Source organism: Puntigrus tetrazona, chromosome 19, assembly GCF_018831695.1.
Source record: "Puntigrus tetrazona isolate hp1 chromosome 19, ASM1883169v1, whole genome shotgun sequence".
NCBI classification, from domain to species: Eukaryota; Metazoa; Chordata; class Actinopteri; order Cypriniformes; family Cyprinidae; genus Puntigrus; species Puntigrus tetrazona.
In genome coordinates, this window is record NC_056717.1 from 10336152 (window position 1) to 10362799 (window position 26648).

At 37.3% G+C, this 26648-nt stretch overlaps 1 protein-coding gene across 1 annotated transcript in view; it reads right to left on the minus strand.

Annotated features, from left to right (window-relative positions):
• ctnnal1 (catenin (cadherin-associated protein), alpha-like 1) overlaps nt 1-26376 on the minus strand; it is a 46907-nt gene extending 20531 nt beyond the window's left edge. The window contains 3 exon segments of the mRNA XM_043217967.1: nt 1775-1815; nt 1817-1969; nt 26060-26376. Coding sequence (XP_043073902.1) covers nt 1775-1815; nt 1817-1969; nt 26060-26155 — 290 coding nt within the window. The 5' untranslated portion in view covers nt 26156-26376.
• Between the last annotated feature and the right edge of the window lie 272 nt (nt 26377-26648).

The window sequence follows — 26648 nt, forward strand, 5'->3', positions numbered from 1 at the left end:
GTTCAAACACTGTGGGGAGTCTGATAACTAACTTGAAGCCAGTCTAATTCCGGTTGTATGTTGTACCTGGGAGGTATGGGAAGGGGAGGTGGGAGAGACCACCAACTATCTGTATTTATAGATACAGAACAGAGCTCCTATTATTTCAGACCGGAGGGACAAATGTAAACCATAACACACTTCGAGTGTTTGAGAGAGTTGCATTTGATTGACAGAGCACTTGTTTTGCTGCTAAAATACAAAATTATGCAAAAGATTATTTAGACTCTAAGCTAGATTGAAAGCGTACTGATTTCTGATATCACATACAAAGGCATTTATTTCAAAGAAATGTATTGAAATAATTAAATTAATTTTTAGATCTGACAATTAAGACAACTCTACACAATGAAAAATGTTTGAAAAAAAACACTTTCAAACTGTTTTTAAAGTAAATTTTAAATAGAAAGACAGTATAAATAGGCCTATTGCAACAACATTTTTTTACAGTGCATTAAATAGCAGTGTACTAACGTATTAAATAAGTTAATACAGAAATAAGTAATTCTCGGAATCATTTACTTTTATAGAAAGCCTCACAGATGTCAACTCATATCAAATGTATTTATTTCATAACCGCAGCTGCTTGCTTTTGTAAACCTCTTTAAACCATCAGAACAGATCAAATCTCTTTGTGCGCGTGTTGGTTATTCTAAGAGCAAGCACAGCAACACTTCATCACAAATGAGAGATATGGGAGCATTGCGGCGCATTTGTGGGGTATTTTTAGGCAAACTCTTCAGAGACAGATGGGACATCGAGAGTTTAATAGAGAAACTGCAGCACTCCCTCTTTCACAAACCCCAACAGATTCAGGCATCGTGCAAAAAATAAATCTGCATCTCAAACAGCTGCATCCATACAAGTGTGAATGCCAAGAAAACCCCATTTTAATCTAATTATAGGCTTTAAATATATTAAACTGCGCATATTGATTTAAACTATTTATATTAATTTCAACATGATAAGACTTGACAAACTAACTTTTGTGACATTTGGCGGTTGATTTTTCAGTTGCAAAGTTTGTTTTTATATGAAACAAAAAATTTGGTTGATGGTTTAAATTTGCTCACAGGCGTCTTTCATGCCATTTTGAGGATTTTACATTTATTATACACTACTGTACAAAAGAAGTCTGAGGTCAGTAATTACATTGATCAAAAGTGTCAGTAAAGACAATTACAATGTTACAAAAGATTTACTTTCAAATAATCCACAAAATATTTTAAAAGGCAAATGTTTTTATTTCTGAAGGACCATGTGACATTGAATATTTAAAATTGATGCTGAAAAATTGTAAATACTTTTGAACAGTAGTGTATATAAATGCCTATATATAATATAGCCAGTATTTCAGTGATTGATTTTTAATATTATCTAATGTTTCTTAAAGTACCTCATATGTTGTATGTATTTTCTTTATAATTTACTGTTATAAAGAAATAATAAAAGTATCATTAATACATTTACAACAATTACATGTCTCTGAATTTCATTCCATGTTTTTATACTTTCTTAAATCCAACTTGAATGCTATTTCTGCATGCTACGTCAATTAAACTAAACTTGAAAGGAATTTTAAATCCATTTTGCATGGTATACAACCCTGACAGGCAGTTCTGAGCTTGTTGACAAGTTTAACCCAGCTGTCCATTTCGTGTTCCTCGTTGCCTGGTAACTCGATCCATTAAAACTGTTTGTGTGTCATGGCTCTTTCAGTTAAGTAGTGTCAGACTAACCTGCTCTCCGGACCTCAAAGCAAGCCAGTCCCATCTGCGTCCTTAAAGTCTTCATTCTCTGCTGCAATGGCTTCACCCACACGCCTGAAGCGGCCAACTGCAACACTGACCGGCCGCCTGCCTCTCTGGATGGCCCGTAAGGTCTTCTCCGTCTTCTTGAGCTTGTCTTTGTGATTGATCAGTGTGGTAATCTGGAAGGGAGACAAACAAAGCAATGTTTAGCAAAATAACGTTTTAAATATGGCATACTTCACCGCAAAAGAAAATAAAAGTTAGTGCATAGTTTTCTGTTTTAACATCTAGTTTATTCCTGTGATGGCAAAGCTGTATTTTCAGTGGAAATTACTCCATCTTGACCCATCTAACGTGTTGACCCCAAACTTTTAAATGGTAGCGTGCAATGCCTGTACAGCGGAGAAAGAAGAGGATAACAAAAGTACAATAATGAAGGCAAGTATCCTCTTCATCAACATATGTTTAACGTCACTCGCTCTCACGCTTTCAGATACAATCTCAACTACGGTCTTGTGTGTCAGGATTGACTTCATCAATCATTTACTCCTAGCCCTTTACAATTTCCGCTCTCAAGAGCTGATATCCCTCACCTCCTGCTGATGTGCAATGGCAGGTGGCCTGCTAAAGGAAACGTTTGGTGGAGTACAACTGCAGGGAGCATGGACAACACAAGTGCCTGGGAATAATACACTAAAACAGGCCGCATGGAGCAAACAGGAGCCTACGTGTGCTACTGAAAACCAGTCAATAACAACACACGACAAGTGAAAAACCCTCACTGATAAAAATACTTTTAGAAGTAGCATGCAAAATAATGCCCTTGCTAATATTGCGAATTTTAGCTTAGAATTGTGCATAATCAGTGACAGGTTTCCCCAGCTCAGCAGCGTGCATTTCAACACGGATAGTGAATGATGAATGAATCTCGCATGCGCTTCATATTTACATTCCTCTTGAGCGAGTCATATGGGGTTTGACGTTTGGCATCATCCATCTATCTTTTCTGAATTCGCTTAAAGGGGCTAAAGAAACTTTCTCAGAACTTTGGAAGAGTTCTTTCAAAACACATTTCAATCTTAAAGGTCCAGTCGTAAAAACAGCCTGTTTTATTATCATCGACAAAGATGTAGATGAAGTAACTCATGCTGAACTTTGCGACAAGAAATACTGACCACATACGGGGCGTCAGGGAAAGCTATAAAATGGTACACATGTAAAACTGTGGCGACTTCACACTCCCGTTCATTTTGCTTTGTGCTGCTATAATTTGTCATTCTGAGGAGTTCTTTGAATCATTCCCATGCAGTCTTATGTTGACACCCACATACAGAAGGAGAGTGATAAATCGAGGGGAGGTGTTTCTACGTCATCATGTGGTCCAACACTCGGTCTGTGTCAAGCACCTCTCCCTGAAGATGGCTGTAATCAGACGCTAAGGTGAGAGATAACGGGTCCCGTCCTGCCTCACCGCTCCTCTGGCCGATATTAGACGGCTACGAGCCATCCTGCCAACAAAACGAGGGCCATCCATGAGTCATAGATGGAGAAAAATGAAACATTCCTGAGGAGAGTAAAAAATCCAGTTGGAGGATAAGAGGGTGTGAGGGGGCTGCGAACAATGGAGGTTGAATGGTTCAATGTTGACATTACGTCAACAGTTCTGGAAAATCACCACGTATAATGTTTATTCAGAGTTCAAGATGCTTATCTCACAATCTTCAGCTACGGAGTATGATGGTACATGTTGTGCTATGGAAAGAAAATGAAAGAATAGGAGAAAAGGGTCCTCATCCTACTCTACTGTTAATATCATTGTTTATTGCACAGTATATTGTTGTGCGAAAACTAAAAATAAATAAAAGCATGTTTAAAATTTTATGCAGCATTTATTTGACAGAAAAATAGCAATAACATCTGTAATGTTAAATAAAATTGTGATTTTTATTATAGTTTAAAATGTATTTTACTCATGGATGGCAAAGCCAAAACATTACTGCAATCCTTCAAATTCACTCCTAATATGGTGCTCAATAAAAAAATTTCATCATCATCCAAATGTCAAAAAAACAAGATTCTTTGATGAAAAAAAAGTACAAAAGAACAACATTTGGTCACTTTTGATCAATCTAATGCATCCTTGCTTAATAAAAAAATATTACATTTCATTTAGAAAATTCTTACTTACCCAAAACTTTTGAACTACGCCTATAGCACATATATCACAATATAAAATCACTCACACCGCCTACATATTTGGTCATACCCTTAATTCTGCTGATGGAATTGCTGGCAGGCGACTGTAGTGCGAGTAAATGAGCGAGGGAGTGTTTGACTGTGTGAATCCAGCATGGCCTCGGTAAGGTAATGTTTTGGTGACACTCACATGTCCTTCAGCAGTGGCAATGCTCCAGAGAGAGACACTGACCCAAGACCGACTCCGGTCTTGCTCACTAAAGTCGGACCATAAAAACAGATCCATGCACACAAACTGTTTAAAGCATTGGCACACGTGTCTCTGAGTGAGAAGCACCGGCTGAGTGGAAGTGAGAAAGCACTGTGTGTATTTTTATGTGTCAGAGGGAGAGGGTGGCGGCACTCATAACTTCCTGTTGCTGGATTAGCACATGGCCTACTCTGGCTATGTCAACAAAAAAAGAGGCTGCATAAAAAACGCATTGATTCAACGTCGCAATCGCTTCTGTCTAAACGCTGCTGGCAGTGCCAAAGCCCAGAGAGCTATTTTTATCTTGTGCAAAGATAAAGCTCAAAACTCGCTTGTTCAAATTCTTTTCCAAACTTGAACAAGTTTGCTGAACAAACACCGTATGACTTTTGGTTTGTTCAAATAAAGCAAGCCTTCGGTGAGCTGCCTTATAAAAGCGTGCTTATAAATTACACAATGCGCTAAACAAACCCGAAACAGGAAGCTGTGAATCAATTCGGTGTGATTTTTACCTGACAACAATGTCAAGCCAGCCGAAACGATGCTAGACTAATGCATTTTATCATTATGTGCACAGTGTGGTCCGTTTCAGCACTAAATACGTCACCAAAGGCCTGTCTCTCGATTGCTCCAACAAAGAAATATATTTCTCTAAGGGCCAGTATTAGACTACAGATCAAGCTATTGAACAAAAGCTGGAAATGCCTGAATGAACCTCCCATGGTTCCTGTTAGATTGAGGTTTAGAAGAGATGGAAAAGTAAAGAGATGTCTCAAAAATTAGGTTTTATATTGATTTGTAAGAGTGAGTGCTCACAAAAAATATGAGCATAAATCTTCTTTACGTCTGGACTGAAAGAAAAATATATATGCCAGGGTAACTATGCAGTTGATATTATCTGCACTAGCTACTAACCATTAATACATAGTCAATTGCAGGAATAATTCATCCAGAAATTTCAATTGCTCCATATTTTACTCACGCCCAAGCATTCCTAGGTGTATATGACATTCTTTTTTCAAGCATTCTTCTGGGGGGTTGTAACAAAAAGAAATATTTTTGTTACAACCCCCAGAAGAATGCTTGAAAAATGCTTGAGTTTTTGGGGTTTTTTATTGTTTTTTATTAGTTTTTTTCCATGGGAGCACCAAGTTCCAGCTTCTTGGCTGATGTATGACACGACTTACATCACACGTCGTACTTAGTGTCAGACGTCAGCAAAGAAGCCAGAACTCGGCGCTTAGTCAGTTATTTATGTTAGAATGCTAAAACTAGAAATAAATTTGTTATTAAAACCCATTGATCTGCTTGTGATAGGTTAGTTTTATGTCACAGTACTTGTGGGTATATACAATATAGCTTCAAAATGATGGTCACTATCCATTTTTATCACTATGCTTGGAAGAGCCAGGGTAAATGTTTTAAAAACTCTGTGTTCATCTGAAAGAAGAAATTCATATACACCTAGGCTTCAGGATATGTAAAATATAGGGCCATTTTCTTTTCTTTTCTTTTCTTTTTTTTTAATCTTTAAACATAAACTACTGGGCCTAGACTTTTGAGACTATTTGTGAAAATGCTTTTGCATTATTATAATTTATTACCATTTTTTTCCCTTTTTTTTTTTTTTAACAAATCATATTATCATATCATATATATAATTTTAATTACCAGTTTTGTTTTTGTTTTACATTCACAGACTTTAATTTTGTTCTCATGCACAAAATGCACTTATTTGACTTGAACCTAGAAATAGTCCAGAAACTTGCATTTTGCATATTCATTTTATATCATAATGTTTTATTAATTTTAATGACATGTCACATGAAATGTTGGGTCACCTCAGTTCGTGAACCTGGTCCCCTTCTCCATTCGCTCCCTCTCTCTACTCAACTACCCCGTCCAACACAGGCTTAAAATTCAAAATAAAATATTTTTTAGGACTCAGAACTTGAGCCCTGTTACAACAGCCATCATCCACATCGCTTTAGATATTGCCATTGCGAAGCCCATTTCCATAAACTATTACTGAGAAGACAAAAAAGTGGCCCCGTTATGAAAGGAGACATGAAGGACAATCGGAATGTATTTGTACTGACATCAGATCCATATGACAGCTGTTCTCAAGCACCCTATACATCTATCACATTTCTTTACAGAGACAATTACATTTTCTGTTGGATGCTCGCTCGCTAATGTTCCATATGCATCTTATCACCCTCATGAAATAAATCACTCTGGAAAGACATCTTGAGCAAAACAAGATTTAGTTACTATCAAAATAATTTGTGTTGATAAGGACAGCAAGATGACTAAACCCTGAAAACAGCCCTGATAATTCACTGCACAACATGAATTGTAGGTATATGCCAAACATTGGCAGATGGATTGTGGGCTCAACAGGCTTTATATTAAATTACTTTAAATAGACAACAAAACAAACGCTCAATGTTCAATAATAGTGACTCTTAATACTTTTTTTAAGTGGTTCAGTCTCGCATGCAAGTTTGTGTCTATTCTAACTGCACTAAAATATGAATGACTGCCCTTTTAAGAAGTGGAGCTCGACCTAAATTTAAAGGTGGTGGATACTGTTTGAATAAATGACTGAAATGGGATATCGCAATGGCATGACTTGACACAATGTTATTGCACTTTGACACAAATTACGCAATTCTACGGCCCAAAAAAAGCATTTATCGGGGAAAAACGAAATGCATTGCACTTTTATCACAGTCTATCAGAGTGAAAGATGAAAGAGATCCTTTTAATTTCAAGAGCTGTACCTGTGGAGGACGAAAGCTCCATCACACTCTTTTTCAATCTCACGCTGGGTTAAAGGACAGAAAGAAGATAAAAGATGAAAGTGGTAAAAAAAAAAAAAAGGATGATTTAAAAAAAAAAAAAAATTAAGAAGTGATCACGTAAGTTGGCATGATCTGAATGCTCTGAGATATTTGTACCAAAAACACTTAAACACTTTATGATATTATGACAGTTCACTCAATCATGCCATAGGGCAAAAGTTGTTTAAACTAACAGTAATTAAACATTTGTCTGACATCATATTAGGAATTAAGTCATTATCATCCATCATCTTGATGCATCCCAAAGGACGGTCTTCAAGTTAAAAATTCTACTGAATAATTCCTACTAATATAAGATGGTTTAAAGATGAAGTTCAATTCAAATCTACATCATTAAATCAAAAAATGTTATCATAACTCAATGTCCTTGGTCTTTTAGATACTAGTTGATGCATAGATGTGAGTTTTACACAAGGGAGTAGAAGAGGTCATGATAAAATGGGCACAAAACAGTCTGCGTTGCTATTGGCCAGATGAAGGTACATTGGGTTCTCTGGTTGATAATTAAGACCAGAGAGTAAAACAGGTAGCAAGTGCCAGGTCTGAACAGGAAACTGGCACATTGGCACTTTGCTTATTGAATGTGACTGAAACAGGACTGGATGAGCTCATCTTACAGACATAAAGTGAAAAACACTTTGGGAGCATCCCCAGACTCAATACATCTGCTGAGATTTAAAAGCCAACAACAAGTGCACACTTTGCCTTCCCATTATGCCACTCTGACCTGAGATATCAGATTTAAAACAAAAAAACAACAGAAAAATTATATAGATATATATTTATCTGGGTTATATATATATATATATATATATAATATTTATAATAATAAGTGAGACTAAATGCTTAAATGTAAATAAATGCAAGTTTTGTAAATGCATTTTTATTTTTATTTTATTTTATTACGACAGTTCTCAGAAGATTTTAGCATGGTAATGATTATGACAATAGATCTGCTACAACAATCGCTGTTGTTGTAGATTATTGCTGCTGCCACTAAGCAAGTACAGCAACTTGCTTACTTCCAATACATACACCCATGGTGCTATGAGTATTGAAGACATACTGCTGCTGGACGAATAGCATATCTAATAACCCATTAGCAGCTCTATACCGGTGGGACTGGGGTATTAAACTAAGAAACACTGGTACTTTAATTTCAATGTAAATCACTTAATTACTATCCGTCTATACTGCAAGTCAATGATGTTTCCCCCATCTTTAATTGCTAAAATGACCTCGGGGGTCCTCTTGCAATAACGTACGACCGAGGCCAACTAAGGAATTGTTTTGCTGGTCCCTTCATAGTGATTAAAGCACAGACTCTACTTAAATCAAACCAGGGGGGTTTGTAATAAGGTACCACGGGTCAACAATGTACAAAGACTGACTGATCTACTCCTGTGGACTCATTATGGCACAATGTTTGGCTAAAGCCAGGCAGAGAGCCAAACATGAAGCCAGAGCACATGTGCACTGTACATAGAAGTAACTGAACTTGCTATAAAAACAAAAAGCTAATGAGAAAAGGGTGGCTTTACCTTGGCATGCAAGAACAAGCATACCGGCCATTGTGGGATATCTTCAGGCTCCACATGAAGGCCATAGACCACCACATTTGTTTTGCATGCATTCCTGGCGTTTTAGCCATTTAACACGCACGATATGCTATATTAAAGTGGTCTTGTTGTTATTAGATTAGGTGGAACCATAATTTCCCAGGCGTGGAAAACGGCTCATCATGTGCAAAAAATACATCAAGGCCGTGAATATGTATGTGCAGATACAGCATATCTATGAACTCGAGAGCCGTTCAAGTTGGCAGAGTAGAAATGAATCATATTTTTTTTTTAAACCTTCAGGTCATGTGGAGAGATTCTGAGATTAATACAGCTCCAACTTTCTATCATAGACGTGTACTATTTGAAAAAGTCAGCACAATGGGGAAAGTTCTCTTTTATCTGTGTTTGCAGACTACATCTGAGCTGATATGACAGAAAAGTGTGGTCTCCTGTACCTGCGAACTCAATACACCAGACATTCAGGGCTGCTTCTCACTGTGATTTAACGCAGATGTGCCTTAGCAGAGAGATGAATGATTAGATGGGAAGGAAACGGGAAGAAGAAGTACATAGTGCTGTTGGAATGCTGGGGCTAATAATACCCAGTGATTGGTGAGCTTTGTGCCCTGCCAAGAATCACTGGCTGTACAACAGCACGGATGTCAAACTGCTCTGCCATTTAATCACTCTTTATACGGTCAGCGTTTAACTGTATTTTACCCACACTTGCTCTGCATTAACGCCATCTGTTAAAGCGAGATGTATGGTTTTGGAGTGGCACAACCTAAAATATAGTAGTAAGCATTCACTATCATTACTCGCCATCATCCACAGTGAGTTACAGTACACTAAACACAAGACACTAAAGGGACTTGAAGGGAAGTGCTTGTGGGTACAAAGGTGTTACATCAGGCTTGTGACCTCAGTTGCTCTTCACTTTCCAGACAACGCATATTTGGAACGGGCCACTTTTGTGTTTGCAGCCCATATCCTTGAAGACAGCAATCACAACACATTTGAGAATGAAGCAGAATATTCTATAATATAGGGAATCATACAGGAGAGGATTTGATTCTATCTTTTGGGATTTGACCAGATATACTAGACTGATAAAAATAAAATAATTACTTCTCAACAAATGTTTCTGGTCTCACTGTGAACACCACATAATGATGCAAATTAGGTTTTATAATTATTTTTCCAAATGTGATTATTTTTAATATTTACCAGATTTAATATTATTATAATTTTAAACTGTCTGTCTCAGTAATTTTATTATATTGACAGACCTAGTTTTTTACGGTAAGGAATAAAAAAAATCATGATTAAAAACACTCTAACAATGAGCAGTGGAAAAAGATAGCATGCTGTAAACAGATTTAATTAATATGATATGTTAATATGTCTATTAGTTTGGGCATTAGGACAGCTGTGAGATTAAAAAATAATAATAAAACAATACTTTAAAAAATATATATAAAAAAATAGAGACATGCTATGCTTAATATTTTTCCTGACACTGTATAAAAAACATAATATTACATTGATATTATTCTTTATATGTAAAATTATAAAGACAACTCTAGCTATATATTAAAAAGGGTGCCCCTTCATATTTATATCATATTTAAAATAAAGACCGCTTTTCACAATTCCTGATGTATAAAATCAACTCCCACTTATACACATTTTTCACTTTGAATATCACGTTCATAAGCATCTCATTACAAAAGTAAAAAGGCGTTGCAAATATCATGTCAACATTGCTTTTATTTTCCCACTGATGCAGCATCTGTTACACCAAAAGCATGCACTAATAAAAAATACACAATGCGATCAAGGGCATTAAGATATTTCTGTCTTTCACAAGTGAGGTTAACACATTCTTAAAAAGGTCTGCTGTAGTTCAAATATATAGTCGTCTGAAATTCATGTGTCCCAGGGAGTGATAAAAAGCTTCCAGATCTCTTTGCAGTACATGTCCTCCTCACTGCTCCACGCTCATTCAGCGGATTCAGCGGAGCACAAGAAAGCCCTTTCATTCTGCAGCTCTGATGTAAGCGTGATTACCGGCTCGAGAGGGAGGGGGAGCTGGCAACGTGACTGCTCACTGAAACTTCTCTCACAAATACCAAAAGCACACAGCCACTCTGACCTTGTCATTACTGTAAGAGCACACCATTAAATAGAGGGCAAAGGTGAGGTACATTAAGGTGGAGAGAGCACAGAACAAGCATCCTGAGGTACACTGTGGTTTTTGCAGAACTGGTCAAACACTCCAAGTCAATCTGAAGGGTTTTGATCCTCGTGATCATTCTTTAACATCAAAATTTTTCATTTTGTAATGCTGTTTTTGCCTTTTACATTGCAAAGGCAGCACAGAAGCACTGTCTGTTTAATGCTACTCAGAGGTGACAAATGCATTTTTACAGCAATTACAACTTGTATACAACTTGTGGCATTATAGGGCTGAGGTGGCCAGATGAGTATGGAAGTCTGTTTCCAGCACTGACATTTTTCTTTTTTTTAAACTTTTTTCTCAGAATTGCATAATACATACTCACAATTTCTTAGAATTGTGTGATATACACTAGCAATTGGAAGTTGTTCAGTAAGAATTACAAAATTACAAAATATAAACTCGGCATTCTAAGAAATGAGGTCAGAATTGTGATATAAAGTTCTGATTTGTGACAAAGTTCTGAGAACGTGTCTTTTTATCCTCAGAACTGGACTCTATAACTTGCAATTCCGAGTTTATATACCACAATTCTGAGAAAAAAAGACATATTTTAATTCAAGGGACCAGAATACATTTTGTTATGGAATATGCAGCCACCTAATGACCCAAAATGCCGTAGAAACCACCTTGAACTACCCAGAACACAAAAAAAAAAAAACCAATCACACAGCAATGAGCTCAAAACTCTCAAAACTCCTCCATACTCCAAAGCAAAACCATGGAACGTTTTGCACAGGAAAATGTAGAAATCTAATTTAGCAATAAATACCTTACTATTATTGAACTGAGGATCACATCTTCCCACTATAGCAAATCTTTTCTTAGTGTGACTGTCATGAGAAATCTCCTTCTCACCCTCTAATGGCTCGGCTGAAAGTGAGAGGTCACGTACGGTACACATAAACCCATTCTCGCCTCCAGCTTCGACAAAAATGATAGTTGAGTCCTCAGAGTTCATGCACCAGGTGCCCCAATAGTGGGTGAAAATGAGTATGTATTTCCGGATCACCACACACCGGCCAAGCAGCATTATAACGGAGCTGTAATCCTCGTGTGTTCATGAAACCATTCCAATGTAAGCAAATACAACATACAATCAAGACATTCTATAATAAACATTTGGATGCTATGGATAAGCTAAATATTGAAGTTGTGCTGGTCGCTTGTTTGTCATGCAACTGCAATGAATCAATGTGGAAGTGTTTAACTTAAAAGAATGAAAAGTAAAATAAAAATAGTCAAAACAACAGTTTTTCTGATTTATATTTAAGTAAAATGACAAAGCAGTCACACTGATAGGAAAAAAATTAAAATATATTAATTGAAGTACAGAATAAGTTACTTGGGGCGTTAAATTATTCAAAAATAATGCACACCTGAGGTGATGATGTGGCCATGACATGAAGTGGAGAATTACACTTTGGGTGTGCATTATTTTTCTATAAATTCAACAGCCCGCCATCAGTTATTCTGCTTATACTACAGAAAAAATGTGAATTACCTCAGTCTGTGAATCTCTCAAAAGTGAACTTTAAGTTAATTTTTTCACTAACAGTGCTGTTGTTACCTCGCTTGTGAGAAGTCAAGTCATTCTTAAGTTGATGCTTTTAAGTTCAAGTCAAGTCAAGTCAAGTGGCTTTTTATTGTCATTTCAACTACATATAGCTGTGCAGTACATTCTCAGTTCTCCTGGACCTGGTGCTACATGAAGTCACACTTACAACAAAATAAACAATACAAAAGATCTTAGCCACATAAAGTGCAAAGTGTGCAGACTAGTGCAAACAGCAAAGGAGTAGAGTGCAAAACCCAGTGTGCAAACTAGTGCAAACAAAATCAGTGCACGAATACAAAATACAAACAACAATAAATATGAAGTGCGGTGTTGTTGGTTAGGGTTAGGGTTAGTTGTTGTGCTAACCACAATGCTAACAACAATAGCGCATATGTTAATGTGTGCGTGTCTCTGAGGTAGAGTATGTGTTTGCCGTACAAAGTAAAACGTAATTTTATTGCAAAACATGTTCATTTTATCATATTGATTATTATATTTATTTGTTTGTTTGTCTGTCGTAGTGGGTTTCAGTTATTTGTTTGTTGTTTTTGTTGTCGACTATAAACCATTTGGCAAAGTGATATGGTCATGTAATGTGGTCAAAGAGCTGCCTGGAACAAGGTTCGCTGTTTGGTTCCCTGAAACTAACTGCACGCCTTAGAATGTGCGTCAGCCAATCGGATTCAAGCATTCAACGGCCCCGTAGTACAAACACTTTTATGGGGGCTTATAGAGATATGCTGAGGATCCTGTAACAATAAGTCTTTCAGGTTTCAAAGAAGGCTTAACAGTGTAAAGTATGAATGTTACTCTACCCTTGGAATAAACTTTGTGCCAGCAATTCAGAAATGCAGAGTTGTCAGTCAAGAGAAACACAAGCAGAAGGAAAAAAAAAAAAAAAGGTACCACATTAAATGCTCAGCATAGGACACTTTCATGGCCCATCAACAGCTTCTAATCAAGCAGCATAATAGAAATTATGAAAGGGTTATGCTTGAGAATTTTAAACTATTGTGTCTAAATAAATAAAACCTAAAAACTAAAATCGACCATTAATTAAAAAATTATATATTCATTTTGAGATTTATTAATAGTAATTTAGAATTATTAGTATTTTTAAAGATTACTTGACGTGACTCCACTTTCCAGTTCTTCACTACATTGCCCCTGAGACTTCATTTTTTAATATTTAATGTGCTAGACCAACTGTTTCAGTCTTCACTAACCCAGTCACAAATGCTTAAAGAAACTAAGATACAATCGCTACTTCCTAAGACAAAGTTTCCCTAAAGAATGAAGTTTTCTTATCTGTTTAATTTGCAGCCAGCTATATTCAATCTTGTCAAGCCTCCAGGCTGAGAAGACAACTTAAAATTACAATGCTTCACGGGGTAAGACACTTAACCTCACAGAATGTTCCTGCAATAAGGGTACCATAAATTGATTTGGATAAAAGCGTCAGCCAAACGACAAATTAGCCATTAGTTTGAGAATTTCCAAATGCAGCCCAGGGAGGTTTCCAACAGCACAACATAAGATGACTCAACTACAAGTTTGGGCTAAGTAAGACGATTTTCTTTTAAGATATCTCTCTAATGCTAACCAAAGCTGCAATTATTTGATCAAAAATGCATTGATATTGCGAAATGTTAATAGCATTTAAAATAACTATTTACAATTTTCACATATTTCAAAATGTGATTTATTCCTATGATGCCAAGCTGAAGTCATTGCTTTACTGCAGTCGTTACTTCAGTCTCCACATGACCCTTCAGAAATCATTACAATATTTAGTGATGCTTCGGAGAAGAAAGCTTTAAAAAAAGCAGCGTATATTATAAATTGCAATATTAATTTATTTCACCAAAAAAAAAAAAACCTTCTGACTCTAAACCTTTGAGCAGTAGTGGATGTTGGGAACAATGGCTGGTCTCTCGGTAAGAGAGATAACACAATGTCACGCTGGTGTGTTTTCGCTGGTGACTCACTGCAGAGTGTGGGAAGAGCACAGGCTATTTCTGTTTAAAGAGTATTAGCGGGCGGAGGGGACCTTAAGGACTCGTGCTTCGCCCATTCTCTTCGGCTGTCATGCCCCATCATCTGCCCGGACTGATGAGGCATGAGGAGAGAAACAAACTCTTGTTTGCCCTCTTATTTGATGGAGGAAATCTGCTTAAGGTAACAGAGACAAACTGTACACCAAATAGAGACAAAGTATACCAAGTTTAACTAAAACTTCAGTTCATACAAATTTACAGAAGTTGAACATAGTCCTAAGGGGTTCTTTCAAGAATTCTGGTCTTATTTTTCAGATGTGCAACGGCTGATTTCATCGAAACGTTTGTGTGAAATGTGCAGGGCTGCCCAGCTGCTCAGTTACTGATAAGTGGATACTCATATAGCTAGCATCACATTCATCTTTAATGCCAGCAATTAATTATTAAAAAGAGCTTAACTTGTGCCTACAAGTCAGATGGGAGAGCCAGAAATTACAGTATAAAATGAATCAACGGCATTTTTGTGGTATAAATGGGATATGGAGATTTTTAATGAGCATGTACACTATTAAGTGTCACACAAGCAGAAACTCAATACACCTGGTCAAAAACAAGGCCATTTTAATTAGCAAGGTCATCAAAAACAATGAGATTATAGGTCAGCAATTACTTCAGTGCCAATATTAAAATGCCAATCTTAAGCCATTCATGTAAGCACTATAAATGGTCTTTCCATAGTATTCTTCATCAGTCTATGAGTATGTAACATAAATACCATTGTATATGCATGCAATCATCTATATGTACCATTTGACATTGATACCTTGGAACAACTTCAAAGAAAATGATGAGGGTTTATTGCATGATAATGCATGATAAAATAACAGCTCGCATCAAAGAACTACCTTTAACCGAACAAAATGCAATTATTGTGGTCTTACAGCTATTCCACAAACAATGAGCCCTTTATTCTCTTTGTCTTTGCTTTATTGCTACTATAAACACTCTGTAAAAGCATTCATTCAAAGCTCATGTGCACATTGTTCCGATGCCGCCATCATCCAAACTCTCACTATACCACATCCATATGTGTCTGAGTAGATTTGTGGAATGAAAATACGCTGTGTCTTTGAATTCATGAGGGGTTGTGGGTTTTTGTTTTATTATGTGAGAGGGTGTGTCTTGGCTATAGATTCCACCTTCTCCCTGGCATACTGTTACCTAAGACGTATGCCTGGTTTTAATGCGGCCTGAATTTTAAAAATGACTCCAGAGCCATAATGGATAAAAGGAAAGCTGATCTCCTTGCAGCACGTGTGGTCTCAAAGGTATGTCAATAAATAGAAGCTTTAAAGGAGTCTACATCTTAGCAAACATACCTTCAAAATAAGCTGAAGTCAAACATGATGATACTGTAACTTCATATAAATCAGAATAAACAGGGTGAACTTGATTTGCCAAGTTGGACGTGATCCTCAATCAACATCTTTTGTTAGTCCTTAAACAAACAGTCTTAAATAAGGTAGCTGTGAAAGATGTTCAGGCACCAAACCTAGCTTTAACCTTAAAATCTGATCTGCTTAATGGAAATGTTCATAAAAAGAACACCGATCAACCAACTTCAACTATATTCCACTTGAGTTAGCCTACTTTGAGGGTTGCCTGCTAAGAGTGAAAATCAATACTGACCTCTTTCTGTCCAATTCATTATCACCCAGAGTGTCTAAATGAAGACAACACCAAATTGCAATTATCACCCCATTTTATTGTTTTTTTTTTTAATCACGTTTTTAGAAAAAGACCGCAGAAGTCTATTTCAAAAAGTTCATCCCTGGTGAACGAGGTGTCCATGTAAAGCACCATCAAGAGGGAAGCTCTGGTGCGTTACGACAGAAAGGCAGTATCTTAGAAAAGGCCACCAACCATCAATCAAGATTTTCATTCCAATCCATTGTTTTTAATCTGCTAATCTCTTAGGAAATCAATTAAGATCGGCCTGAACTGGAAATGTAATATTGATATGATGTCAGGGCTGAATGAGACAGGTGGTACTACAAACTGATGGAGTAAAGAAAAGATTAATCATTGCACTTCACAGTTCTGAAACCATACGTGAGAAGAAGGCAATGAAGTCTTAAAGTGAACTTGCTTGGAAACGGCCTGATTTAATCTATTTGGAATTGACTGGATCTTGAAAGTAGATGTATCATTCCAGAAAGGAGATCATGATATCATGTTGATTTTAAATGGCACTGCAAGGATCTACTGAAATAAGTTTCAAGGCAAAGTAAAAAAAAAATAAACAGGCAATTATGAACTAAAATAACCAACAAGTCCCAACATAAAGACACCGTTAAGGCAAATTAAATTAAATTTTGTGAGTCATATTGAAATATAAAATTGTATAACGCAACACTGTTGTATATGAAACTGCAATTATGAGGTTAATTATTATGGGAAAATTATGAGAAACAAAAGGTGCAATTGTGAAATGTAATGTTTTTTTAGATTTAGTATTTTCATTTTTTGTTGCCTTCTAAAAGTTTAAAACTGATGTTGATGGAAAAGTTACATGTTCCTTCATTGGAAAAGCAAACCAGATTAGCTTCAGATAACAGTATTAGTTATGGGTAGACCGCAGGCAGTTCATGTAGCCCTCCAATGTCAATACATCCCTCATTACACATAACTAAGTGTGTATCCAAGTCTAGTCATGGAAAGGTTAACCTATAGCCCTGTTCTCTCCTAACACTAAGTGAGACACCCACTGGCCACACATAAACATTCTCGTTCATCCAGTGAGAGTGATGAAACATAAGCTTCATTGAGGAATGTGGTGACCACACCAGTGTTTGCACAGTGAAATGTACCTTACACACACACACACACACACACACACACACACACAGAGGGGCTGAAACATATGACATGCTTGAAAAACCATGTCTTGCATAACTGTAATAACTAATGATTTCTTTAAAAATTCTACTTGGAAAGGATAATAATTGCATAAGAGTGTGGAATAGCATGAAAGTAATGAACTGGAGTCTGCTGTCACTTTAATGTTCCCACCTGTCACCCTGAGAGGCCATAAAGATGTAAAAGTAGCCTCCTAGACCAACCAGGTCCTGTGACCGTTGCCAGATTGTCATGAAGTCAGCCTGCTTATTGGAAAACACCTTGGCACTAAACTAGCCTAAACCTATGCATCGTTAGTGAAAAGGACTCCTATGTCACTAAGACCAACTCAAAAAATCCTAAAATGGCTGTTGCTGGCATACATGATTTGGTGGAAAGGTGAAAGATTTTCCTACACAGATTTTGCAACGGAATGAAGATGATCACATGGATTCATTATTTTGCAAGCTGCTTGGTTTAAAAATGACTTTGCTGTGAGCTCTGCTTCATACATTCTCACCCCCCAAGCTCTTAATGCATCATATTCCCTTCAGTAGCATCACTGAATGTTTGAAACTTTTTTTTAATAGTTGCGTTTGAGTCCCATAATTTTCCTCAGTGTGAAAAGATGGATCTCAAAATCATACAGTAACTGCTGGAAAGAGTTCAAATATGCAAAAGATGCTGGACAACTTATATGGATATGGATCTCCATGATATTAGCCGCTGTTTTTAAATTACAGCAAGTTTTTTTTTTTTTATTTCCACTGTTTAGTTTCTGTACAGTATACGGACAGTAGAAAACAGTAGAAATCAAGGGTAACCAAAGTGGTTGGATAACATTCTACAAATTATCTTCTTTTGGGTTCCACAGAAGTCATATGAGTTTGAAACAACAAGAGAGTGAGGAAATGACAGAATATCAGTACATGACCTGCATTCTAGCTCAGAATCATTATTTTACTCTTAAGCTCCTTTCTGTGTGACAAAAATGCATGATTGAGTTTATTATTAAGAATGCAGTGGTATCGATCATTATACGTTTCTGTTCTTTTTTTATTTATTTACTCCAATTTAAGGCCCTATAACCTAGCAAAACATTCATGAGAAACTTGTGGGCTGGATTGGCCAGATTTTTCCAGGGCTGAATTTTAACCTCAGTCCAACCCGTGGTGCTAGATGAGCATAAAATTAAAAAAAGAACACTTAGCTCTTTCCAGGTCTTTTAGTGCTTCTTGGATGCAAAGTGTAAGTAACATTCAGGAACATCAGTCAGTGTAAGAAGACAGCTGCGAAGGCTAACTGTAGCATCATTAATATAGCATTATCAGGATTTATCTGGCCAACAGTAGGGGTGTGAAGCACGAATCCCTTTAGCTCAACATTGACGTGATTGATGGAAGTAATTACCACAAGGAGTTGCATTTAGATTTTCCTAATGGAGGGAGTGTTGAGAGATACACCATCTGAGAGAATCAAAAGGAAAAGCAGTCTCCTCCTTGCTGTCATGCCAAAATATTCACTTTTTCACTGCCTTTTATGGCAGACGTACACAAAAACAAACTTTTATTTGTGAGCTCTGGCAACAGTCCGCATGCCACAAGACATTTACAATGCACCACCTAATTTCAAAAACATTCAGAGCGTTTCCCTTTTTGACCAGGTGACGTATCTGTGCTTTTAACCACTTTAAAGTCAACATACCCATGACAAGCCATGATTAAGGGTGCCGCTCTAAGACTTTCTTCTAAAAAGCTTCTTAGGTTAGATCTGATCTAATTACCGTCTGAACGGCTCAAAAAAAGTCTATTGAAATAATGAACTCCTTTTTGTAGTTTAGAAAGCTTCTTTTAAATTTTTTAGAAAATCTAGCAGAATGGTCTACTGAGCAGATTTACATTTCACTGGGGTCTTTTCAGGCCTATGCATTTAAATGATGACGGTTTCACCAAGACCTGTCTGGAACTTCAGCACCTCAACAGACACGCAAAGGTAAATGCTTTCACAAAGACTCTAGCACATTGTGCTGGTATCAGGTGATTTATTTAAGCAGAGCTTTGGGATCATGAGCCTCCTGGAGGAACAAAGAACTCAACAGGTGAGAGAATCACCGGTTTGAGAGCAGAGCAAGGAGGCCTAGAATAACTAGATAAAGCCATCAGTTAGCATACCCATTAATCTCATTGGCAGTTGCTGAGCTAGTGCGGGTTGCCCAGAAGTATGCTTTTGCAGTCATATGATGTACAAAATCTACCAGCAGGAGCTAATGAGACCAGCTAACCAGACAAACTTTGACCCTTTAATGCAGAGGAGGAAGCAGTCTACTGGTCTAAGCAAAAGGACCAATGAGTGAATCTCAGAAATAAAGACATTATTGTCATGCAAATTAAGCAATTTTTTTAAAAAGAAATGAAATGCAGCACAATGGCATGTACTTAAAGGATTAGTTCACTTGTAGAATAAAAATGTCCTGGTTAATTGCTCACACCCACGTTATCCAAGATATACATGTCTTTCTTTCTTCGTTCGAAAACAATTAAGGTTTTTGAGGAAAACATTCCAGGATTTTTCTACATATAGTGGACATCAATGAGACCCAGTGGGCTGAAGGTCTTAATTGCCATTTCAGTCTAGTTTCAAAGAGCTCTACACGAACCCAGCTGAGGAGTAAGGGGCTTATCTAGTGAAATTATCAGTCATTTACTTTTTAACCACAAATGCTCATCTTGTACTAGCTCTATAATGTGCATCCACAAAATGTATGCATTACATTACATTTTTTGTTTTTGCTAGATAACATCCTTATTCCTCGCTGGGATCATGTAGTGTCCTTTGCAGCAATTTAGACCTTCAACCCATTGGCTCCCATTGAAGTCAGCTATATGAAGAACAATCCTGGAATGGTTTTTTGACTGAAGAAAGAAAGACATGAACATTTTGGATAACATGGGGGTGAGTAAATTATTATTCTGGAAGTTAACTAATCCTTTAAAACTTGCTACTGCTTGAATTCTTTAAGCTAACTGTCTTGAAAATAGTGTCAAAATGCAAAAAACAGAAATATATATGGGGGGTGGGGGGTGAAATATGACCTAGGCATTCCTTTAATGTTACCCCTCAAGGTTTTCGATCCTGTTCAGGTGATGGATGTCACAGGTCAGGTGATGGGTTACTAAAAAGGTAACGTCTCATAACATTTGAGCTCCTCCAGGCTGAAACCTTAGAAATATCCCAAACTGACCATGTGAAATTCTTGAGGTCATTAAAATCTCCTTCTAAAGTGAGAGAGGCCACTTAAAGGGGACTCAGCTCTGCTCACCGTTTTCTTATAAAATCATTATACAGGAGGTACCGCATCAATACCATTGCTTGTGTTGATTTGTTGTTGTCTAGAGAGGTTGAGTACTTGCTCTAGTTTCGCTGTTGTCTCGGTTAGAGAATACAAGCCACTGTACAGTACAGAAGAATAATGAGCCTTTTGTAATTACTGTTAAGGTAAGTGGGTATTTTGTCACGAGCCCCTCACATTCCATAAGCAGAGCAACTTGAGCCAGCATCTGTCCCTGTGCCAGTGAACATGGCAGAAAATACAAATGAATGCTCAACCTCACATACAGAGAGATTCATTATCTCTATGTGCTGTCCAGTGTTATGTAAAGACCAAAGAGTGATACATTGTTAGCACGGCAAGCTAGAATAGAAAAAAAAACAGGAAACACTAAATGTAGCTGACCTGTTCTTCGAACTGACAGTTTCTTTGTCCGTGAGTATTACCCGTGAGCCCTAAGATCAGTGGTGACAGCGAGACAGTGGGGGGCAGAGGGAGTCCACCTCTTTCCCAGAATTTTCCCTGAACCTAGCATGAGCTTAGGGAAGAAGAATGCCATCAAACTTATGCGGTGATTAAGATCTCTTCCTGCTCAATGACAGGTCCCGTAGCCAAGTAACGTAAATACAGCCTGGAGCACAGCCAAGCTGTCACTGATGCAGAAACTCAAACTGAGGGGTATGCTGAACCCCTGATCAGACGGGCAACTTCTGAGAGCCGCCTCGGAAAGGTTATGCCTACAGGCTATGAATTACCAAATGCTGTGAAAACCAGACGAATCTCAGAATGATCATGAAAGGTACCTAGTCATAGAATCAACAAAGAGTGATCAAACCTTTCTGACATGAGATCTGTGCTCTCAAATAAAACCAAATTATAACTATTAAGAGGTGAAAACCCCTTTAGGCACAGTGTTGTTTTGTGTCTATACAATAAATCTCAATAGAGTCCAGTGTCTTTCGTGGTATGGACAAAGGAATGAAATATTCGTAATAATAAAGGTTTAGAACTACATGCCAATCAGAAAGGGTCTGAATACTTAAGGTGGTATCATTTAAAACTGGTTTTGACTCTTTATGACTTGAAGGCTCCTCCGTTGTCAGATAAAATAATCAAAGGCTCTCTATATTACAAAACTTTATTAACAGAAATAATCAATACATTGATTTGTGTTAATGTGTGCTTCCTCATGTTTATTGAACTATATTTTCTTTAACAAAACAAAAACTGGACATTTTAAAAAATAATACCCAATTTGTGTAGAACTTAATTTTAATTATTTTAATTGTTTGTCTTACCTCCTATAAGTTTGTTTATAGGAGCCCCTGGTAGTTTTTTTTATAACCGTGTGTTTGTTGTTCCTGAAAGTAAATACAACTTGATTTTGATATTTCCTAATGCAGTGACGGTCATACATTTTTACAAAAAAAAAAACACAGTCACTTAAATGTGCCATGGTGTGAATGGTATGTTAGATCAGTTACAGCTACAGAAGATTCTGGATGGGGGTTGTAGTTCACAATACCACTCTTATCAGTTCTGGCTTCCTTTTTTTACACCTCCACTGGTTAAACAAACACATGGAACACAAAGGACTACATGCAGCCAAGTAAACACACAGAACATGCCATCACATATACATAAGTTTGCACATACTGAACATGAAGCTTGCTTTGTTCTTGCTCTGAAGGGTATTTGGCCCTTTAATCCTAAGCAGTTTACACCGAGCACACATTCATCCATCTTTCTTGTCACCATCTCTACAGGAGGCACCAGGCTTACACTTTCTGCTCGTAGCTGATCTATTATCTTAACAGTGCTCCTTGTGATGCAATTTCCTCCAACAGAAGTTCTCTTGTGATTATGTAACTCATCTCAGTTTTGATATTTTCCATGCAGTTACGTATGTGATATGTTTTTACGGTACAGTTTTGTAGCCCTTTACTAACCTAGCTCATGAGAGGAACAGAGGATTGGAAATGAAATGTAACTCTGGCTCAACTGTGTACTTAACACACAAAAAAATCTCTCACTTCCATAAACTTTCAGAGGTTCACAAAAGTGCGGATGGCACAGAGCTTACAAAAGCACAAGCGCTCAAGAAAGTATTTCCAGCCAATTACTGCTCAAATCTTTTCTGAAAAACAACCCTTAGTCCTGCAGAATAAGAACATGGCTAGCACAAATATGTAATAACAAGGCTTCTTGTCACAGGAGTTTAAAAGCATTCTAATCAGATCAAAGACTTTGTAATTTCATAAATCCTGTCCTGGCTTTGGCTCAAAAATCCAAGACCGTTGCACATACTGAAAATATTATGATGAACTATGAACTATTATGATTGTTCTGCCTTTTTATTAGCCATTACAGCACATATAAGTCAAGTCAGTGTGTTCAAAAGGTTTCACATCATTTTATACACAAATCATTTATTGTTTAATAAATAATCTTACATTTTTATTTTGTCACACAACAATTTTACTACATTTTACTGGCTTTTGTTCACCCCATACAAAAGTATTTTCCTGGACATTATTTTATGATGATTCAATGATTACAATGATTCTTTTTTCTTCATTATACCAACATCAGTCTAACATTGTTAATTCCATACACTTCAAAAATAAATAAATATTACAAAAAGTATATAAATAAATAAATATTACTAAAATTACATAATAGAAGATGTGTTTGCAAAAATGTAATATATCCAGACTAAAAATGACCAACACTGACCATTTTCGATGGCAATATAGCAATTGCAGCTTAAAGGAACAGTTGTTGTTTTTTTGGAAATAGACTCTCTAAGTCCCCCTGAGCTAATAAGTTGAGTTTTACTGTTTTGTAATCTATTCAGCTGATCTCCCGGCCTGGTGAAAGAACTTTTAGCATAGCTTAGCATAGATCATTCAAATCCTGTTAGACCAGTAGCATTGCATTAAAAAAAAATTACCAAAGTGTTTCAATATTTAAAACTTGACTCTTCTGTAGTTGTATCGTGTACTAAGACCGCACAGGTGCTGCATGATATAACTTATTAACTCTGGGGGAGTTGGAGAACAAGCCTATTTCCCCAAAAAAGTGGAGTGTTCCTTTAATAAAATGAGAAGAAGCTTCTCAGCAATAATCAAGTTCTCAAATATGATGCCTGAGTGAGCCAACAGGCAAAAACACAGACAGGCTGATCTTGGCCTGAGAGGATAACAGCAGTAATTACACAGTTGTGAAAGTAAGACTGATAACAGAAAGGATAACCGGGGGGGAGATCAAGCCTCTCTGTATGCCCATGCATGAGGATGCTCAATATCACAACTGTGAAAATGATTCACTAAATAAGCTTTGAAAGCCCTAGCTTTCTGGCCAACATGAAGCTTTCATTCTCATTCCCATTATTATGCTCAGTCCCTATAGAGAGAACACAGGATCTGACCTCTGCACTCAACCTCCTGTCCGTCACAGTCTTATAGCCTCAGATGTTAACAGCACTTTCAAATTCAAAAATCATGCAACACAATTAATGCAAATTCTGTATTTTTGATTCAGCTCAAATCCTCATGAAACAAATCGAACCACCACCTCATTTTTTGGAAAGTGTTTGGAAACTACAGCCGTACTTACTACATTTTAACTACACCAAACATACAGGTAATTTGGCGCTTGTATATGGTCATCAATAAAACTGTAGTTGGGGGAAGGGTTCTGACCAAGACCACTTTGACAATCTATTGTCCAGAGCACTGAAAGAAGTCCCATTACCCAAAGATCTATTGAATGGGCAATTAGCATGTCTTCTAACACTGACCTTTCAGCCTCATTACCATCAGCCGTCCTAGTGGGCACCACTAACTAGCAAACTTTCAAAAAGACTCTCAAAAGACATTTCGGCAATCATCTCCCATCACAACACTAAACCAACTAGTAATTCACCGAGAATGGCACATCCGTTCTCTAAAGCGCATCTTTTCTATAAGGTTGTGGGGTAAAAGGGCAAAATAAAAATACATTTTAATAATGCCAGATCGCAATTGCAAATGCATTGGAGGGGGTTTGACAGCATGACAGTTATGCATGTAAAAAAGAAAATCACATGGAAACAGATTTCTCACAGAAGCTTCTGAATCAAAACACTCTGCTTTTTCAGAACATCACACATATGGTATGCATAGTTATGTCACCATCACCTAGGTGAATCCTGTTATTTAATGAGGAATGAAAATCAGCAGCTGTGAGCTGTGAATTACTAAAGACTGCAAGTTACAAGACTACAGCGGCAACTATAGTGCTTTAAGAGCACTGAAATGTTTCACTGCTTCTATCAATCCAACATTCTCTCTCCGGTATTGCTCAGGAGTGCATTCCCAGCACTATATTATGTGTAACTATTTTATGAAATTGCAATTCCATACGAATTCATACAGTGAAAAACACAACAACTTCGGCTCATTAATTAGTTCCGAATCAAATTCATGTTGATGCTCCAAATAACAATGCGGGGATCTAAGTAGCGCTATTATTATTCTCCTTTCTTTTGCTGTTCTTCGTTCACACATTTCAATTTCATGTCATACACTTAACAACTAACCGCAGGCTGAAGGCTGTAGCTGGTTTTAGGAAGCGCAGAATTGGGTTATGATCAATTCACAGCAACGCAACACTCGTCTCCACAAAATTTGTGCCCGTGTACGAAATTGTCTAAATTCACCTGCAGGTAGAAAATCTATTAAAAATAAATAAGGCACGCAATTGCAGCCAAGGGAAGCAATAACCAACCTAAACTAATGAGAAATATATTATTTTATGAGGTGGCAGTATGAAATAGTAAGATGCGATTCAATTAATCGAACAATTAAATCTATTAATCAACACAATTGACATACAAAATATATTTTGTTATAAAGAAACTGCATTGATTCCAGTTAATCATATTGCATTGTGATAAATGAATTACTGTTGAATTTAGTAAAATCCTTACAATTTTTGACAGAAACCTAATGGAGAACCACACTTTCTCAAATAACCAAAAGTTTCACTTCGTATTCATTCAGACCTTTTAAGAATACAAGCAGCACACTTCCATGACATTCAATTCTCAACAGTTTCCGGCAAAATACCACAAATATTAAAAGGTTGCTAATTCAAAGAAATGAACAAAAATGCGTTTATTAAACGCTGTAGTTATGGCATTTTGGCGGAAACTGTGGTTAACCCCGGGGGAAACGTTGCGGTTGAGGGTTCAGTCGGTGTTCTAGTTAACCTTTACACATGATACAGAAAGTTGTTTGTGTTTTAAATCCCTCACTCGTCCATTAAGCGGTCGCTGTGGGTTTCGAAGGATTAACGACCCCACCGAGAAGTTTCCTTGATCCGGACTCACCTGAGACACGAGCGGGATGAGTGTTTGCTCCACCGAGCGAGTTTGGATCTCCAGCCCGCAGTCAAAGTTCCCACCGCCGCACGGAGACGAAGCCATTCCCGCCGATCCGACCCCCACGAGCGCTCTCCACAACACCGAGTTCGCCGGGAGTCTCTCGATACTGCGAGCGCGTGTTTGGTTTAGTTTGAAAGATCCCTCCGTCTGTTCCTCGCCTTATTCCCCGCGCGCTCGCTTCTGAGTGAAGAACTGTTCATGTACATGCAATATACCAAACTACAACCCCAGGACTGACTGCTGCAGCCACTGGCGAGTCAGTATCACAGAGTGAGAGAGAGAGAGAGAGAGAGAGAGTGAGAGAGTGAGAGAGAGAGAGAGAGAGAGAGAGAGAGAGAGAGAGAGAGAGAGAGAGAGAGAGAGAGAGAGAGAGAATATTCTTGTCTTTGCCTTCAACAATAATGAGGCACAGAGTGTCTCTCTCACAATACTTTTCATTTTATTACTGTTGCCATTTTCACTTTTACCTTTATATTTAGTCTTTTTTTAATTATTCATGTTATTACAGGCAGCAGGTTTGTAGCTCTTAGAGCAC